General features: G+C 33.8%; 1 protein-coding gene across 15 annotated transcripts in view; it reads left to right on the forward strand.

Moving 5' to 3' along the window:
• Positions 1–20445, forward strand: part of Tm1 (tropomyosin 1) — a 117379-nt gene that overhangs the window by 60691 nt on the left and 36243 nt on the right. For 8 of the 15 annotated variants that reach the window (XM_067786689.1, XM_067786683.1, XM_067786598.1 and 5 more), the window contains 2 exons: positions 2119–2252; positions 2487–2604. In XM_067786689.1, coding sequence (XP_067642790.1) covers positions 2119–2252; positions 2487–2604 — 252 coding nt within the window. Of the gene's footprint in view, positions 1–2118; positions 2253–2486; positions 2605–5194; positions 5313–19502; positions 19574–20445 lie in introns of all 15 variants that reach the window. The other 7 variants (XM_067786675.1, XM_067786652.1, XM_067786631.1 and 4 more) reach the window with 1 other exon arrangement.

Consider the following 20445-nt stretch of genomic DNA (forward strand, 5'->3'; position numbering starts at 1 on the left):
ATTTTCCCTACAAATTGGCCGGACGGGACCTACATGTTTTATGCCGACTCCGAACGGCATCTGCAAGGCAGATGAGTTTTCACTGAGAGCTTTTCATGGCAGAAATACACCCGGAGCGCTTGCCAAACACTGCCGAGGGGCGACCCCGCTTAGAAAAATTTTCTTCTAATTGAAAAACCTTATTTCTAAAATTTTTGATGTTGCTTTGCCCGGGAGTTGAACCCAGGGCATACGGTGTGATAGGCGGAGCACGCTACCAACACACCACGGTGGCCGCCAGTTAGCCAGTTTATTTAATATTGCCAATTTTAAAAGTACGACAATTTGTTTTTTTGCTTTTGTAGTAAAAAATACAAAAAGTAAATAAAAAAAAGTAGAATGAAAAAAGCTGTAAAAAAATCAATTACTTAAGAAGTAGATATTAACATGAAGCAAAATTAAAAATATATAAAAGAGAAAATATAATATTATCAAAAAATGAAAAAAAGTGACTAAAAAATAAAAAAAAATAAAAAAAAAGGAAAACAATATATAATAATAATACAAAGAAAAAAATTAAATGAAAGTAAAAAAATAAAAAAGTAATAGAATTAAAAAAATAAAAATTAAAAAAAAAATTAATAAAAAATGAAAAACAGAAAAATATTGAATAATATAAAAATAAAAAAAAATGTATGAAAATGAGCAAATGAAGTTAAAAAATAAATAGGTAAAAATAAAAAACAAAAACATACCAATGTGCCACAGCCGGCTGGGTATTGGACCAAACCAACTTTTTTGTAGAGATTGAGGCTTAAGTAGACAAAGTACTATCTCCGTTTTGCGAAGTTAGCCTCCAGAAAATAGATATCGGCTTTCGAAGTTCGAAATTCTACATTTCGAAATTTTATTTATTTTTTGTTAACGCGTTCAGCAAATTAAAAAAGAAAAATGTAGTCGTGGTCCGCCTTTTTCTTTTATTTGAATGGCTGAATTCTTTTTTGGAAAAATTAGAGTACGAGCAATTCCAGTGTAGAGTATGTGCCGACATGGAAGTAGTAGCCACTATTATGGGACTATCTGACTTTTCACCTGGTATAACCGCTGTTAAACTAAATTTCTCAAAAAAAGAATTCAGCCCTTCAAATAAGGGAAAAGAGCGGACCACGACCACATTTTTACTTTTTTAATTTGCTGAACGCGTCAACATAATAATTAAAAAGAAGTAAAATGAAATAAATAAATAAATGAAATCGTATGATTGAATCTTAAAATGAAAAAATTAAAACTCTAAAAAAAACTATAGTGTTCAATAAATTTGAAAAGCGTAAGCCAAAACTAAAATGCATAGGATTTTAATAAAAAAAAAAGTACGAAAATCCAACAAAATTACCAATAAAGGAAACAAAAAAATTAAATTTAATAACTTGGAATAATTGAAAAAATGTTATTAAAAAATAACTAAAAAAATAAAAAAAAATAAAAATAAAATAACTAATATAAAAAAAAACATCAAAAAAAAATTTAAATAACTTGCTTTTGACGCAAAAAGACTTTAATAATATATCAGAACTCAAAAATATTAAACGCACTGCGTCGTTCTTGTTCAGTTTACCACCGCCATACTTATTTTGAGATCATACCTACAAATAAATTAAAAAAACTTTGGTATTTGCACATATTTTTGAACGTGACGCGCAATTGAATATTTTTACAGGTCAACATACAGATGCGCCACCAAAACAACAGCTGATTCGATAAAAGCATAATTTTTAAATATAAAAAGAGAGCTAACCCACAAAGAATAGAGATTTTCTTTTAATTTAGAAGAATTTTTTTTTAAAGAAAATAGTAGGAATACTCTTGGTTGTGAAAATTTGTTTTAAAGGGAGATATGTTTTTTGTTGACTCAGAGAAACCGATATTTCTAATGATTTTTATAAGAGTATTTGAGTATATCTTATCTTAAGTTATGTTTATTTATTTTAAGGTATTTGTCAAAAGTTATTTTTTTACATATTTTTAAGCATTATTTAGAATTAAGTTATACACAAATTTATTAGATTTATTTTAAGTAAAAAATTGTATTTGAACAAAAATTCTATTCCCAAATGTTTCGTTTGCAACTTAAAATTTCAGGCCGAATCTGAGGTAGCTGCATTGAACCGTCGCATTCAGTTGCTCGAAGAAGACTTGGAACGTTCGGAAGAACGTTTGGGATCCGCCACAGCCAAGCTTTCAGAAGCTTCTCAAGCTGCTGATGAGAGTGAACGGTTAGTATGCCTTTGCTTGCGAATTGTAACAAAGGATTTTTTTATAATATATTATTCATTAACTTATTTATTATAAAACAATATTAAATTATATTTAAATATTTTTTACAAATGTATTTAGCTGATTTATTTTACAAGATATTTTACGCCTTATGAGTATTTCATGTATGGTTAAATGTTTAAGATTTGTATATATATTTTTAACCCTTGTGAATTCCCTATATATATACGCAGGATACGAAAAGCTCTCGAAAATCGTACAAATATGGAAGATGACAGAGTAGCTATTTTGGAAACTCAATTAGCGCAGGCAAAATTAATTGCAGAAGAAGCCGATAAAAAATATGAAGAGGTATCATTTTCAGTTACTACAAACTACAAAAAAGAGTTACGCAAAATGATGATGCGTACTAGTAGTTAGGGTACTAGGGTTTGTAGGACTTATTTGATTTTAGAGAACTACTGACAAAGTGGTTTTAAATATTCAATGTTTCCTGTGAGGGTGACAAATTTTATTTTTAATTTTTTTTTGTGGGTAATGCTCTCTTTTTCTACAAAGCAAGGTGAATATTTTTTTTTTTAGTTTTAAGTTTAACTTTTATTATCATTTAGTACCAAATATGGAAAGTTGCTGTCGCTTGGACTATGATGCGCCGACTGGATTGCTGGAAACTGTTGATGTATATCTAATTATTTTTTTTTTTGTATATTTTAAGTTCTTTAATATAGTTGTTATTATGTTATTAGGAACGTATGCTGTAAGCTATTCAATATTTAGTTTGTAATTTTTAAGAAAGGTATATTAAAATTAGTTTAAAAACTTATGATAATTTAGTTATTTAGGAATCTATTAAGTATTACATATTGTTTCAGTTCAATTACTTCCACAGTTTGCATATTTTGCAAATATTTTAAACTTTTTTACACTGAAAGAAATGAAGCTAGTAAAATCAACAAATCAGGTTTTTCAATGTTCAATTAACGAAATGGTTAGTTAAAACGTTTTTGAAATGGTTTATTGTCAAGAGAATAAATTTATTTAGTCATTGCAATAGAGGAGAAACTGTTGGTCTCAAGCCAACAGTATTCTTACAGATTCTCGATCAATATGAGTTAAAAGAACTGATTTCATTGGTCATATCAACAGCGGACAAATGTAAATGTTATGCAAATGCATCAGCTATTTTTAAAGAGCAACACAGCGCTCACTACTTTGTACTTATACTAACGCGTCACAGGAATCTCTTTTATATCAACAGCCACTATTATTCTAGTGTTGGCGGAAATCTGTTATATTAACAGTTTTCATTGGTGTTCTTAGGGTGACATTAATAATCGTTTGTTAACAGAGCAGAGCTATGTAGGTGGCCACTGTGTTGTGATGGTAGCGTTCTAACCCTACCACACCGAAAATCCTGTGATCAAGGCCTGGGAAAGGCAAGATCAAAATTGTTAGAAAATATTTTTTTTCAGTTAGAAAAAATGTCTGAGCAAGGTCGTCCGCAAATATTGTATTTTTATTTTTAACAAAACTGTGTCTTGCATTTGATGAACTTTTTTTGTTGATTTAACTAGTGAAACACGCAATTCAGAATCAACAATTTGTGCGTAGTTGAATCGACAACTTTTTCAATGGATAAAAATTGACAGAAATATCGGTTGAACTGACCCATAATTTGATTGGTTTTATCTGTTTTTTTCTTTTAGTGCATTAGCTAACTAGTTCCACCAGCTTTTTACACAAATATTATTTTTTATAGTTTTTGCTTTAGATAGTTCAGCAACTATGGAGAAAATTTATCAGAATTGAAAATAAATTTCGATAAAAAGTTAACATTTTCAAATTCTGTTAAAAAATAATGCAATTTTTCGCTACGTGTCATTTTTGACACGCTCAAATTTATTTGTTTACTTCAATCAAAAACAAAACGAAAAATAGTTGCTATTTATTTAGATCATTTTTAAATAAAATTTATAATTTTTTTTATTTTTCGGCCATTTTTGATCCGTTAATTTTGTTTATAATTCAGTTAAATCATTAATTAATTAAATGTGAATACTAATAAAGCTAATCACTAAGATTATTTTGAAATCAAGTTTGTAATTTTTTTATAACTTTCATGCCTTTGGGTATTTTTTGACACGCTGAATTTTTTATATACTGCATTCAAAAAAAAAAAACTTCAAGCCATCGGGAAGTTTTTGACCCGTTTAAATTTGTTGATTTAATTGAATCAAAACTAAAACGAATAATTATGTGATTGCTAAGATTATGTTAAAGTAAAATTTATTTTGACATATTCGAATTTTTTGACTAAAACAATATGCGGATATGCAAACTAGTGAAATCATTGAACCCATATTAATTAAACAAAATATTACTAGCTCAGAAAAGCTGAACTGTAACTTAAAAAACCTTTCTTATTTATTTCTTACTAAATCTATATAAAATCGATTATCAAATATGACAAATGCTGAAAATGCTATACATACATCGATATGATTTATGGATGCTGACGACGCCACTATATTATCTATATAATTATTGCAACAACAAAAAACCATCAACAAAAATACAATATTAATTCTTCTATGTATACCAACAAATCATAATTATTGTTACTGTAAATTTTTAAAACAACAACAAATACAACCAACGAATCCTTGTGTTTTATGTCGCCATCCAATGTATCAACCACTGTTTGTGTTGTTTAATCAACGTCTATCTACCATCAACCAACGTTCTTCCAATGTCCCCCCATCATAAAATGGCCGCCGACACATCGATGGAAACGCCTGTAATGGCTGTTATGCGCCCTCGCCGTTATTTTTTGCGTCTTGCGACTACGCCGTCGTTCGATCGTCAATTACATAATTGTACGGTCTCCTATGGGCATTGAAATTGATGTGGATAATAATGTGTATTGTGAAAATAACAACAGCGCACGTAAGATCCTTGAGAATCGCGCCCTTGCCGATGAAGAACGCATGGACGCACTTGAGAATCAATTGAAAGAAGCACGTTTCCTTGCTGAGGAGGCTGACAAGAAATACGATGAGGTGCAACATGATAAACCAATTATTGATTTATTAGCTAAGCTTAGTTGTTCTATCGCTGAGTCGTCCTCATTTTTAAGAAATACTATATTACCCACTATCAACACTAATCCAAACAATATTGATAACGACAACAACATCACATCATCATCATCAGCATTAGCAAATGCAATTAATAATATTACTAACATAAATAGTGATAATTTAAATGTAGTTGTAGACAATACTGACACTGAGACGACGACGGTAAAGACAACGGACACCACCACAACGAACACCACCACAACGGACTTGATGAATGCGAATGAGCATGTAAATGTGATTGACAATGACGTTGCTGACGTCGCCGCCATTGCTGATAATGAAATCAATGTGGCGGCGCCGCCAACACCCACGCGAATAACCTGATTTTTTAATTGACGATAAGTGAAAACAATTTAAAAATCTATAACAAGAAAAAACACGAAAATGCATTATTCTTGTACTGTTTAATTCAAGAATTGATTGAAGAAAATATAGACGTGAAAAGGATAAAAAGGAAGAGGTAGGAAAATCAAATACGAACCTGACGTTGATGATTAAGCAATAGTCAAAGCAAACTTGATATGGTGTGGTGTCTGTCCGCATTGAACCCACCACGCGTTCTACATGATTAAGCCGTATGTTTAAAAAACAATGCGCACCTCCAATTATTTTGTTTGTTACAATTTACTCGTGTGAGTTTTACACGCGATACTTAGTGAATGTATAGTCAGTCATAGGCGAAATGGGATAGTAATTAAATTTTTTTCCTTCCATTTTTCTTTTAAACATTTCCTTGATCACTCACTTTATTTTCGAAATAATATATGTACTGTTTTTGTTTTTTTGTACGAAAATACAGTTATTTATAAATGAAATTTCAAATTAAAAAAATTTGTTTTTTTGTCACAAATTCAAAATTTAAAGTAAATTTTTATTTATAAATTTACTGATAGCAAATAAAATATCAGAACTAAGAAACATTATTTTTTCTTTACGAATTTTAAAAATGTATGACTTTTTTTGATCGAAATGTTGAAGAACATTTTTTTTTTATAAATTTTTAAAAATTAATTTATAAAAAATTTTTCAAGCAATTTTTTTTTATCTTTGAAAGAAATGAGTTAATTAGTACTTAAAAATACTTTTGAAATTTAAATATTTCTTTTTTAAAATTTTAGAGTTTTTTTAATATCTTATTTATTTCGTTATGGCCATTAGTATATATAATTGTTCTAATTTACTGAGGTCAAAGGCCAGTTTTAAAATAAAACACTTCATTAAGTGTTTATTTGTTTTATTTTTATTTTTATTTCTATTTTTTTAATATTTTGACTTCACCCTAACTTCAGACATTTGGAATTTTAAGCTATAATAAATAAAATAAAAGCCATTTTTTTAAAGAACTGAATAATTAGAATAAATATATTTTCCAAAAATATAATATTGAAATATCAAATAGTATATAGAGAACTGAAAAAAAATTCTAAAAGAAATTTGATTAAACCAAATCAGAATCTTAGAAATTTTAGTGGGTTCCTGCTCGGGCGCCAGCTTACGAAGCCATTGAACTGTGGCTTCACCCATGGTGCCAAGCGATTCGGCTGCTAAAATATTTGATGAAAATCACTGGTTAAAGATTTCGCTTGTATTTGTCATCACGATATCTAATAAGATCGTTGAAAATTTTTGAAAATTTGTAAAAATGTTTAGCTTCGTTTATAGAAAAAACTGCATTTTTATAAAAATACAAAACTCAAACATAAAGTATTTTAAAAAAAATAGTTCCACCTTGACTGTAACTGGCTGTATGCACATAATATTCACAAACATAAATAGTCACAGAACAGTGGTGGGTAATGCGGCGCTTTCTTCTCTATGAACTTGCAACGCCTGAACGGAAGCGGATATGCCTACTGTTAACTGATATGACGGATATAAAGGAATTGAAACTAAAGATAAAAAACAACAATAATTGTATACATAAATATTTACACTAACAAATTGTCATATCTATGAAGCTTGTGCTGCTACTAAGTTGTATATTTACATAAAATAAAAAAAAAAAAAAACAAAGAAAAAAAATATTTAATTCTTATTCTCAAAATGTATAAATATGTATTTTATGTACATACACTAATGAGCAAAAAGTATGTTAAAGTAATATTCGCAAACCCAATCATAAAAATTAAAAAGGAAAGTGTAAAAATTTTATTTAAAAATATAAGAAAAACGTAGCGCTACGAAATTAGTTTATAGTTTGTCTACATTAAAAAGTTATAAAAATAATTTAAAAAAATCTTAAAAATAGAGCAATGAAAAAGAAACGAACAAAGCTGGAAGTTGTCAATACTTCCTTTAAAGCTTCCTCTAAGATATTTAAAAATAAATACTATTGTTAAATAAATAGTTTTTTTGGCGCATTTTATAAACATATTTTAAAAACACACTTGCAAAGCAGAGTGAGATTTACTGTAATCAAAAAATTAAAAATGCAATATTTGAAATAATAATATTAATTTTATAACGTAATTATTAAAGTGCAATTATAAATACTTAACAGTGCCTAGCCTTGCCTTTTCTACATACAGTTAATATAAAAATTTGAAACTATAAACTTAAAAAAAAAAATGTTTTTTAGATGTTCTACAATACCGTGAAAAATTTTAATTTCTGCCAGCGCAATTGAATCTTGTATATTTTTTTTTTTGTTTCATCGTTTGTTTTTGTTTGAATTATGATTCCAAAGTAATTGACTCAATAAAAAACATTTGATATTTTATTCAAAAAATTGTTTTGGATAGGTATTGGTATGGGAAATTAATTAAAAAAAAAAAAACAAAGATTATTAAAAACATTTTTGAAAAAAATTATTTAAATAAAAAAAAATTATTGAAAAAAATTATTGAAAAAAATTATTAATATTTTAAAGATAAATATGTTTTTTTAAAGCGCAATTATATATTTTCAGCACATGCACTTACAATATTTATAGTTTCTTTTTCATTATAAAGTTATATATATATATTGCAAAAAGATAATAATATATATTTTTATGTTCAATTCGTGCAAAAAATTGTACTTGAAATTTTTAAATCTAAATTAAATTTTTTTCGCATTACAACTAAAAGCATTGTTTTAGTGTTATCAAAATTTGTTTAACCCTGTTCCAAAATCATCCGCTGAAATATATAAAAATAAACATTTATTTCAAAGCAAAATTGATCAAAAAATATTCTGTCTTTTTACTTCTAAACAAGAGAGCAAAGAGAGCATTTCTTCTTCGTTTTTAGGGAATATAATGGTTTTTGTACGCCTACAAAAGTGGTCTTTTTAGATGCCGAACGAAAAAAGGAAATTTAGCATTTTTAGATAAATTTCATGCATTTGGGGTTTGGTATAATTTTCTAGATTGCCATTTCCTACAAACTCGAGATCTTAAATATATGTAGCTTGATCTTGATAACAAATGTGACGCTCCGCGAGAAAAGACTCCTAACTCGAAAAAAATTATCGCTTTTTAACGGTTTATTACAAATCAAAGTTTGTTCTAGAAATTCGTAAAAACAGGAGATCGATATATTCATTACTTTTAGATTATGGGTAGCCAAAGTTGACAGTAATAGTGCCGTACACGGACCATCATGCGAAAGTTAGCGCACAAGAGGTATTGGTCTTTTTTCGCGAAGTGTCGCTTCTGGTGGTCCTTATATATATCAAATCAATCATTTTTTACAGTCTCATACCCCTTAACCACGTTCTATTGGGACCAAAATTCAAATGTGATATTGTGGACCTTGGTATTATCGTCTGAAGGTATGAGACTGGAATAAACAGATGATTTTATTTATAAGGACCACTCGTTTTTTGAAGAAACTACTTTGAAAAAACAGCTTCCGCTAAATAACAATAACAAGATAAAAACCCAATATCCAACGATCGAAGGAGGAAAAACTGGCATGAAAAAAACTTCAGCATACGCTAGTGTGCTGTTAGACACATATGGCCTTACCAGGTAAAGTTGGTATAATTTCAACCTCCGTTTTATGACTTCTTCAAACTCTAAAAACGAATGTTTGCTGGGCGAATCGGATAAACGATGAGAGCACAATTGGCTTGTAGAATGCAGACCCCTGATATAAGGTAACGAAACGGCCAACGAGTTGGCAAAGGAGGGTGCAGCTTTCGAGGAATATACGGTAGACGTGAGAGAGATTAGAAAAAAGGAGAATGAAGTTAAATATTATCAATCAAGCTGGAAAGACTTGGATTGAAGTTCACTGCAGCAAAATCTCTTAAGATCATACATGGGAAAGCCTTCCGATATAAGTCGAACACAATCGCTCCTATCTCTATAGAGAGAAGCCTTGAGACATATGATGGGCGTCTGCACCGAGTACTGCTTTCTGGCGTCGCCTACGCGATTTTGATCATTTCGCAAATGTCGCGGCAGCTATTCCAGTTTCATAATTAACGCCAATTGGGAGCACCAGAGAGATCAATCCTACCTATACGAACTCAATTCTCATCTTCACTCGACAATGTCCATGATTCCTAGCCATACGTAAGGGCAATGATGAGCGACTTGTGATTTTTGTTCATCCAGAGAGGACTATACTTTTCAGTTGCCTACTCACACCAAAACAGCACTTGTTGCCGTCACATAGTTATAAATTTGGACTCGTCAGTAGGAAGGGAAGGGTCATCATAGTGATCAGATTTCGAGTTATAAAATAAGCTCGGTACCTAATTGATTTTTTCCGCTTGGTCGTCAAACAAATTCTTCATTATAACCGTTTTTCTTTGATTGAGTAGTATAAAAAAAGAGCTTATACTTAGACAAACATAAAATTAAAACTTTCGTTAAGCAAACATTCTAGATTGCAATTGTAGAGTAGGGATGAACATATTTTCCGCATCTAAATTAACCGTGCTTTATTAACCGGTGGCTGTTGTTGTTGTTGTAGCAGTGCTTCGCCCCATCCAATAGGTGCGACCGATCACAGATTGTCATCAATATCCTCTAACGGGAGTCCAAGGAAACTTGCTGTTTCAACATGGGTGGACCATAATGAGAGGGGTGTTAGAGGCGTTGGTTCCACATTACAATTAAGGAGATGGTTGGTGTCATGTGGCGACACATTGCAAGTAGGGCATACATTTTGTATGTCGGGGTTGATTCTGGATAGGTAAGAGTTTAACCTGTTGCAGTATCCAGATCGAAGTTGAGCTAGAGTGACTCGCGTTTCCCTGGGGAGTATGTGTTCCTCTTTCACATGTCTTGGGTATTGTCCTTTGAATACTGGATTCACCGGGCAATTCCTGGCATAGAGGTCCGACGCTGTTTGTGGAGTTCACTGAGGACTTGCTTGTGTTTTTTGGATTCATACGACTGAGTTCTCAGGTGCCGTATATTATATTGATGGTGTTCTGGGGACATAAGAAGACAGCCCGTGGCGGTTCTGAGAGCAGTATTTTGGCAGTCCTGTAGCTTCTTCCAGTGAGTAGTTTTTAGGCTTGGCTACCATATAGGGGACGCGTAGCATGCAATCGGCTGGCCAATTGCTTTGTAAGTGGTAATGAGCGTTTCTTTGTCTTTTCTCCAAGTACTGCCATTATGCTCTGCATTTTCGGTACGATTGCGGCTGCATGCTCACCAAATGTAGATCCTGATCAAACGTCACACCCAAGATTTTGGGGTGTAGGACAGTCGGTAGCGTAGTGCCATCGACGTGGGTGTTGAAAATGGTCGACATTTGAGACTTCCATGTTGTAAATAAGGTCGCGGAGGATTTAGTTGGTGATAATTCCAGGTTTCGCGTGGCGAAAAAACTGGAGAGATCAGGGAGGTAGCCGTTTATTTTGTTACAAAGCTCATCGATCTGTGGACCTGGGCCTGTGGCTATTATTATGCAGTCATCGGCGTAGGAAACGATACTAACTCCTTCTGGTGGCGAAGGTAGCTTTGATATGTAGAAGTTAAACAAAAGGGGGATGGGACACCATCCTGTGGCACCCCTTGTTTAATTCTTCCGGTTGCTCGTGGAAGCTACTTTGCTTTGCGCCGAAAGAAAGACACTTATTCATACTGAGAAGTCCGATTATTTAAATGTGTCATAAGCGTCCAACACTGACGACAACAAAGTATCCGTTAATCGCCAACGTTTTACTCCTCTACGTAACCAATTAATTTTTACTCTCCTAAAATGGGGTTATCTTCCATTAGACCATTTCTCATCAGTGAAATGGGGTTACTCTTAAATACATATATAAAAAACGAAACTTCATTGAAACTCGATTCTTGATTGCTTTATTAAGGTGATTGTATTGGGTTTCTTAAAATTTTTAGTGATTTCATCGTGTACCCTTCGTATTGATGAATCATGTTGATTGAATTTTTCGAAATATTTATGTACATACATACTTATCTACATATTCACTTACTTTTGTGCATATGTACATGAAAAATGTGTGATTGTTTAGTATATTTGCAATGGCCACGAACATTGGAGATGAGCACGTGAGTGAATATTAAATCCCGATGACGCACATCCCGAAATTTCACTCTTTGTCCCGTTACTGCTTATCTTGTTCTTGTTGTCGTAACAGCAAAAATCGACATCGAGTTCATCGGTGGACCTAGCATGGAGTTTCCATAGGGTGTGATCACAGCGATATCGGATGATATCAAGCTGGTTTCATAAATGATGTGCACCGGTAGTCCACATCACGTGGGTATATCAAGACTTAGACCTGATCGTTAGGAGTTCAATTTATTCCGGCATGTAGATTGAAGAGCGCAGAGGAAAAGTCTTTACGTCTCGAACGGCAAAACAATTCACCATAAGCTGTCGCCTTACAAAGGGTTTTGAGGGTTTCTATAAAAGACAGGTTCATTTCCAAGCATTTTTCATACGGGTCGCCGGAAAAAGAGTGTTTTAATCTTGGAATAAAAAAGGGTAATTTGGTCCGGAAATTTGTATCGCTACTATGGCAGTACACAAGAGACCGCAGAGTATAGCCACATACACCAACAACCGACACTCATACCCGTCTTTTTGAGGGAAATCAGCCTGCATGAAGTGCTCTAACTAAATTAAGGTACTTCGCAGTGGCCCGTCGGTACACGCCTCATGGAGTTTCCATCGCATTCTGTCATACATTCACCCAGACAAATAACGTCTGCGGCATTGTGGAAGTTCATAGCACGGTGTTCTCAGAAACCTGAAGCTTGGCATAATGCTTGTAATGTATAGCTCATAACCGATCGACCGATTTCCACTAGCGCTTCTAGATTTCCCCCCTGCAACTGTCAGCAAATACTTGAAGAATTGCGACGTCTATCAGATCAGTGTAGCGGGTCCCCAAATCCTACTTATAACGTCAAATTAAAATTCTCCTTCGCAACCCGTTCTTTCACACCCAATCTCTAATGCGCATGATAGAGCTATGCGTATGCACAAAGCGACCTGTTAACTTGGAATTCGTATTTGATTTGTAATTTCTCTACTTTACCATATTTGGTGCGATTACTGGATCAAATGCCATAATGGCTTTGTTCCATTGATAAATATATTTGAAGACGCAAATGAAGTATTGATATAGAAGGAAAGGCTATGAATTAGTGGTTAACATTTTGTGAATTGCATTAATATTTTTGCGGCTGCTGTCAATTGTACACATCTCCTCCGAATAACGAAGGTACTTCTAGCCTCATTGGTTCCGTATAATACATATTACTTGCGCCTTGCCTAAATCAAGACCCAACCCTGTAATATAAGTGTCGCTTCGCTTATTAAAAACCTTCAAGACAGGAAGTCACGGCGCATTTACCGGACGCTGAGAGCTCCATAGGGAAATTGATAGCTGAACTGTGGCTTATCTTGTTGGCTTTTAATCACTAATCGCATTTTGAGACCAAATATATTTTAGAAAAAGTATACAGCCGGATGGAGTCCTTTCACCTCTGCTCCCCAATTTGTATCCTCCAACTCGTTGATGGATGCTTACTTCATTCATGTTGATGACATTTGCCCAATACTCCCTTAACCATTTAGGCCTGGTTTTTCAGTAGTTGGTTAAACTAAGCTTAAACTAAGTTTGCTTAAACTCTAGTCAAATTTAAACTCCAGTTAAACTACTGAGCAGTTTTTCAGCCACAGTTTAAGGCCGTCTTTGGGGTATGCTTTTTTGTGCGGCAACATTGGTTTTTTTATTATCTAGATAATTTGTAGATACGGAAACAGCTGGATTTTGTTCACCCAACAATCATGGAAAAAAATTCTCCAGCGAAATTATATATATACATAACGGAAATAGCTGGATTTTGTTTACCCAACAATCATGGAAAAAATTCTCCAGCGAAATTATATATATATGTACATACATAGTTCCGGAAGTGATATCCAACATCATTATTTAATTATTCTTAAACCATATAGTTCTCGAGTTGACATCCAATTTCATTCTCCAATCACTATCCAACCTTTGAGAAGTTTTGTAAAATTAAAAGTTTTCGAGTTGATCTCCAACGTCATTAATATATTCCAATTAATATCCTAATTTCGAGAGCTTGAGAAATGTACAGTTCTCAAATGGACATTCTCCAGTTGATATCCTGCATGGTATATCGAGTTGAGGTGGAGTTGAAAAAATCACCAAGGTAGTACCACCAAAACCAACAACTGTTTATTGTGAGAAATATACACCTGGTTGATAGCGGTAATGATGCGTAAGTAATTAAAAATAAATTATATAGGCGGCCGCCGTGGTGTGATGGTAGCGTGCTCCGCCTACTACACCGAAGATCCTGTATTCACGCCCCGGGCAAAGCAACATCAAAATTTTAGAAACAAGGTTTTTCAATTAGTATAAAGTTTTTCTAAGCGGGGTTGCCCCTCGGCATTGTTCGGCTAGCACTCGGTTTGTATTTTTGCCATGAAAAGCTCTCAGTGATAACTTATCTGCCTTGCAGATGCCGTTCGGAGTCGGCATAAAACAAGTAGGTCCCATCCCGCCAATTTATAGGAAAAATTAAAAGGAACACGACGCAAATTTGAAGAGAAGCTCGGCCTAAAATCTCTTCGGAGGTTAGCGCGTCACATTTATTTATTTTTTAAATTATATATATTTCATTTTATTTTCGTGAAAATACTGTAGTATGGAATCTTACATTTGAGTGCAGTCAAAGAACCACAAGTTGTTAATTAAATTGTTTCAACTTAAGTAATGGCATTTTCTGCTTTATAAAAAAATCCCTCTTTTGCTGAGTACGCTACAACAAACAACTCTTGAGACTTTAGAAGTATGCCTAGATATCAACATGAGCTCTAATGGTACTCAAGTCCAAATGCTTGTTGGATATATTCGACGCCATTTCCAACGAACGCAAATCACCGATATGTTAACTAGAGTTTAACCCTGCCAGATCGGCCGCTTAAGCTCAGCTTAAACATTAGTTAAAATAGACTGAACAACGGCAGAATAAGTATAAGCGTAGTTTAACTGACAAACTGAGTTGAACTTGTACTGAAAAACCGGGCCTTAGTCGTTAAAAGGCAAACGATATTTATATATACATCAAGGCATATAACTAGAGTTGGCAAATGTTAGTGGGGCTGTGACATTATGATGAGTTTGAAAAAATCCAGTTTAATCGCAGCGTGGTCTTTGCAGAAATCACTGTGACTTCTACAAATTGAACCTGCGATTTATGCCGCGACTCTTACAGACACGTATACAAATATCTGCTATTGAAAAATCACAGCTCCCCAAAAATTACAGCATAATTCAACTTTTCGCTATACAACACAAGAAGCCCCTTCAATCAATCACTTGTATTAAGTCTCGACATGGATCGGTCAGAGATACATGCTAACCTTGACAAGCATTCCTTGCAAGCTCTTTTATATGGAACCTTCCTACTCCAGTTTAGGACATAAGGACTTCCCGTGATTCCATCGATTTGTTGTACAAAAGAAGCTTTCGGGCATTGCTGTTTAGGCCACTTAATACCTAAAAAGATCCTGATCTTATCTTATGGGGTTACACTGAAATGACAGTCCTTGGTCGGGAAAAATCCCTAGTCGATCCAGTACATAGAACCTACTGCCTTGGGAAGCATGTCAATGGCACTACGCTACCGACTGTTTACACCCCAAAATCTTGGGTGCGACGTTCGATCAGGATCTACATTTTGGTAAGCATGCAGCCGCAATTGTACCGAAAATCCAGAGCCGTAATAAAATCCTCAAATCTCTTGCTGGCAGTACTTGGGGAAAAGATAAAGAAACGCTCATTACCACTTACAAAGCAATTGGCCAGCCGACTGCATGCTACGCGTCCCCGATATGGTCGCCAATCCTAAAGACTACTCACTGGAAGAAGCTACAGGCCTGCCAAAATACTGCCCTCAGAACCGCCACAGGTTGTCTTATGTCCCCAGAACACCATCTACATAATGAGGCGAGAATACTCCCCATCAGGGAGAAAAATGCAATCCTAACCAAACAGTTCCTGTTGAATACCCAGAAACCTGGGCATCCCAACATACATCTGATTGATGAGCCAACACCGCCCAGGGGCTTAAGGAGTCATCTCCGCATTATGAGGAAACACGGCACCGAAGACGAACACAAGCAGGTCCTCAGTGAACTCCACAAACAGGCGCCGGAACTCTATATCGGGAATTGCCCGGTGAATCCTGTACTCAAAGAACAATACACTAAACTTGCAGGAGAAGAACGCACCCTCCCTAGGGAAACGCGAGTTACTCTAGCTCAACTTCGATCTGGATACTGTAACAGGTTAAACTCTTACCTATCCACAATCAACCTCGACATAGAAAATAGTCCACCCCTGTTGAAACAACAAGTTTCCTTGGACTCCCGTTAGAGGATATTGATGACAATTTGTGATGGTCACACCTATTGGATGAGGCGAAGCACTGCTACAACAACAACAACAACAACAAGCTCTGCATATGGAGTTCATGTGGCCCTTCTTAATGTTGGGAGTTAATGTTGCTAGGAGTTAAACGTCTTATAAAGAAAGCTTATTATACATGAAAGACTTCACCCAATTCCTTAGAGCGCAGTTGAAGCCGAAACTCAACGCGATATATTTTGGATAACATATGTTACTTTTACTTAGGCGACGAGGATAATATCGCTGTATCAGAGGGACAATCTCAGATATAGTGAAGGAACTAAAAGTACTGAAGATGAGGGGTTTTAGCATCGAAGCTGCGCCTGAATCTTTTGAGGAAAAATCAAACTTAAGAGTAAGCGGCGAGTCATCCGTTCGAGGAACAAAAATTATAAACTGAAAGCGAGGATAATAACGCTCACTAAAAGAAGTTAAGCATATCTGATTTGAACTGGATTTTAATAAAATGACCATACATGAAGATCTTGAAACTGAAAACCTGTCAATTTTAAATTGTTGGATAATAGTGCTTTGCCATAGTAAAAAACATTCAAAGAAATGCGAGTACGTAAGAAATGCAGTTGTTATGCTCGAAGAATGATCACCCCTAGGGTTGGGAGATTGAACATTTAGTGAAGGTGTCGATGCTTTACCGAAATCCCTAAAGGTATGCGTAAGCTCAAAATTATACGGAATATTTGTATGGCTCCCATAGGAATAGGGTTGGGAGAGTGGCTTTAAGTCATGCTCTCGACTAACTAAATCCTAACAGGTATGCGTAAGTTCAAAATCACTTTTAGAGAGCAAACCACACAGAGAACACGTGCCGCGTAGGCTAATGAGAAACAAAGTCATCATTTCAGAAACAGGTGGCCCACAAAGAATGAATAGAGCATGGAACAGGTGCAAGTTAGTTCGCGATAATCTACATGAAAGCATCGAAAACGTAGTTGAACCTGGTTTTCGTACGAATTTTATGCAAATAAGATAGACATACCCCTTTCCGAAATCATGCAGTAGGAGTGTGTGCTATAGACATAGCCGAAGTATACCAATCTTTAAAGCATAAAATCAAATGTACCAAAATCGAAGATTATATGGAATTGTCGTACGTAGGCGGCTTCTCTGCGCCGTAAGGAATTCCCTGATGAGGTGGACTGAGAAGATTCTAAAATAGATATTAATGTGACAGGCAACTTTGTGAGTTCTGTGATATTGCTACAATATTCCAACAATGGATTGTATCGAATAAATTCTAGGTCTCTGCGATGATGCGCACTGTGAAAATGTGCGAGAATGTGACAACAAATGTCTTTCTAAAAATCAAACTTGGACGGAGTGGGCAAATGAAAACTAAATTCCCTCTTGACTCTATATAAGTCCCTGATCATACCCGCCTTGATGTATGGCTCCGAATAATGTATGGTGTGGAGAGCAAATGTGATGACCCTTGGAATATTCGATAGAAAAGTGGTCCAGAAGATTTATGGCTCCGTCCGTGATGTCAATGAAGTGTATCGAACATACTGCAGCGAACAAAATACCAAAGGCTTCGCCAACAAGGTCATGTTATCCGAACGGAAGAAAACGCTCCGGCTCCCAATTAGCGTCATTTAACGCAAAAAAGGGATAGTTGGCGTGATTTGTTAAGTAATAGGCAAACTCGCCTTAGCACCGATTACTGATTATGATGATGACCCAGCGACTATGTGAAAGTTAACCGTAGAGTTCCAATACCAGGCAAGCGTTTCTTGCATCTGCCGATCCCATTATGACAGTCAATGGCAAACTCTGTTTGCCTCAACAACGACGTATTTCTATACTTTTGTGTTTGCTAGTTGGTAGACTCCAGTTTCCAGGAACTTAGATGACCGCGATAAAATTGGTTCAAGTACATTCTTAGAATTTTTGGGGCCAGCGCTGTTTGTTCTGCCAAGTTCTCTAACAATTTTGAAGTCTTTCTCGAGTCCCAATACTTTCGCAGGGAAAAGTGTAGCCGCATCAGAAAAATGGAACGCCAGTAAGATTTTTTACTGCTACAGAAAACTTCTGTTCCTACACAGTAGCTCAATTTTGCAGCCGTCTGTTTAAATTGTATCCTTCTTAAGCACTCTCAAGCCTTTTTGAAATGAATCGCATCTGAAAATGTCAGTACAAGTTCAGCGAGTGGAAAATTGATTCTGAAGTCGTTTCCACACCGGACATACATAGACCAATTACCCTCTTCTTACAGTAACTTGATGAATATACCCATATATTCTGTTTAATATGATTATATCATTAAGTCACTGTTTAGTTAGTCTTAGTGATGGTAATTATAAATGATTTAAAGATTTTCGCAGTTCAAAATACAGGGGGAGAGGAAGGCGTATAAAAACCATATATAAAATGAAGAAATATGCTATTTAGCTCAGTATTCAAAGACCATCTTTAATATAATACAAAATATTAGAAATTATATCACTCGTTTTGCTAAAGATTGAAACAATGTGACTTAAAATCAGTTCTAGTCTTATTTACTGAAATAATTGTAGTTTTTGACATTTTTTTTTACTATAAAGTAAAGTAATCTGTAGATGCGTAACATAAGTTATAAAAACGAAATTTGACGAACAATGCAATTTAGTGCATTCGTAAAAATTGTAATGCAATCTATATATATATATATCTTTTATCAGTGAGTATATACCGAACTGTTGATGCCAAAGGGCAAAGCCAGTCATAAAAAACTCCAAATATTCATTATTAAATAATTCAGTTTAATAGTGAAATAGTAAAATATTTTGATAAACTTAGTCATGACTAACGCAAAATAATAATAATCATGCGATTAATTAGTCATGACTAACGAAAAATTAATGGAATCACTTGTGATTGCAATCATATAAATAGCAATTCAAAAAAGAGTGCAATCCTTAACAATTATGTATACAACAAAAAAGCGCACAAGTTTTATTTATAAAACAAAGTTTATTATACACTACGTAAAAAAAAAAAAAGTACTAACTCCCAAATTTCAAAAGTTCCTCTAATATTTTGTGAACCCAATGCCGGAAGTATTCATATGTGTTTCGCGTCTGCTCCCGCATTTCCTGCGCAAAAAGCTTGTTTAAAAAATAAAATAAAAATATGTACTTATATATGTTTATATTTTGTATCTCAATTTTCCCAAAATTTCCAAAACAACAATCAATACTATAATACGAAACTGAATTGAACACAATATGAATTCTTGAAATACAAAAGGTTGCCCGTAAATTGGCCATGGTTGAAGCTGATTTGGAACGTGCTGAGGAACGCGCCGAACAAGGAGAAAAGTATGTTTTTTTTTATGGCAAAACAAATGCAATCCGTCAATTTTGCTCTACCGTCTGGCAATAGAGATGGGAGCACTAACAATTTGTTTGTTGTTAGTATTCTATTTTTTTTTTTTATATTTTTTTTTTAACCGATTTTGCTTATTTCGTCTGCAAATGCAATTTGTATTTTGTTAAAAATATTTATATTTATATACCTAAAACAAAAATATGGAATTTTGTAAATTTAGTTTTAAGTGATACGAAAATTTATATATTTATGTATACTTTGAAAAGCTGTTTATTTTTTGTGTAAGCGACTAACTCACACAACCGCAGAAACCCAACCTAAAAAATTTTGCATTTTACTCGTTTTTATGTTTATTTTTTGTTTGTATTTAATGTGTCCCTTTATATATATATTTTTTTAAGTTTTTTATTTATTCTATATGTTTATTTTTTGAATTTTGACTGAATGCCAATGTTAGCTAGCTAGTTAGAGTTGAACATGGAATGAATTGGAAAAATGTGAATAATTGTATGTTTTTTATTAAAAATGATTTAAAAAATTTTGCAATGCATGCCCCTCTTTTTTGACTGTAAATAGAAATTAAAAATAAAAATTATACACAAGTCCCACAAACACTTCATCATATAAAAAAAAAATAGTTGTATAGACACATTTTTAGGCGTGCACTTTCAAACTTTTTAAATTCTTACATAAATTCACATTTTTCATAATTCATAAATCACAATACACAATTTTTCATATCAAACAAATGCTAATTGTATTTTTTTATTTTCCTAATTCCAATTACTATCGTTAAATGCTAACATACTGCAAACTAAAATCGCAAACGAAATGTTTCTAACAAACGAATAACACTATTCGT

Source organism: Eurosta solidaginis, chromosome 1 (assembly GCF_040869045.1).
Source record: "Eurosta solidaginis isolate ZX-2024a chromosome 1, ASM4086904v1, whole genome shotgun sequence".
Classification (NCBI taxonomy): Eukaryota; Metazoa; Arthropoda; class Insecta; order Diptera; family Tephritidae; genus Eurosta; species Eurosta solidaginis.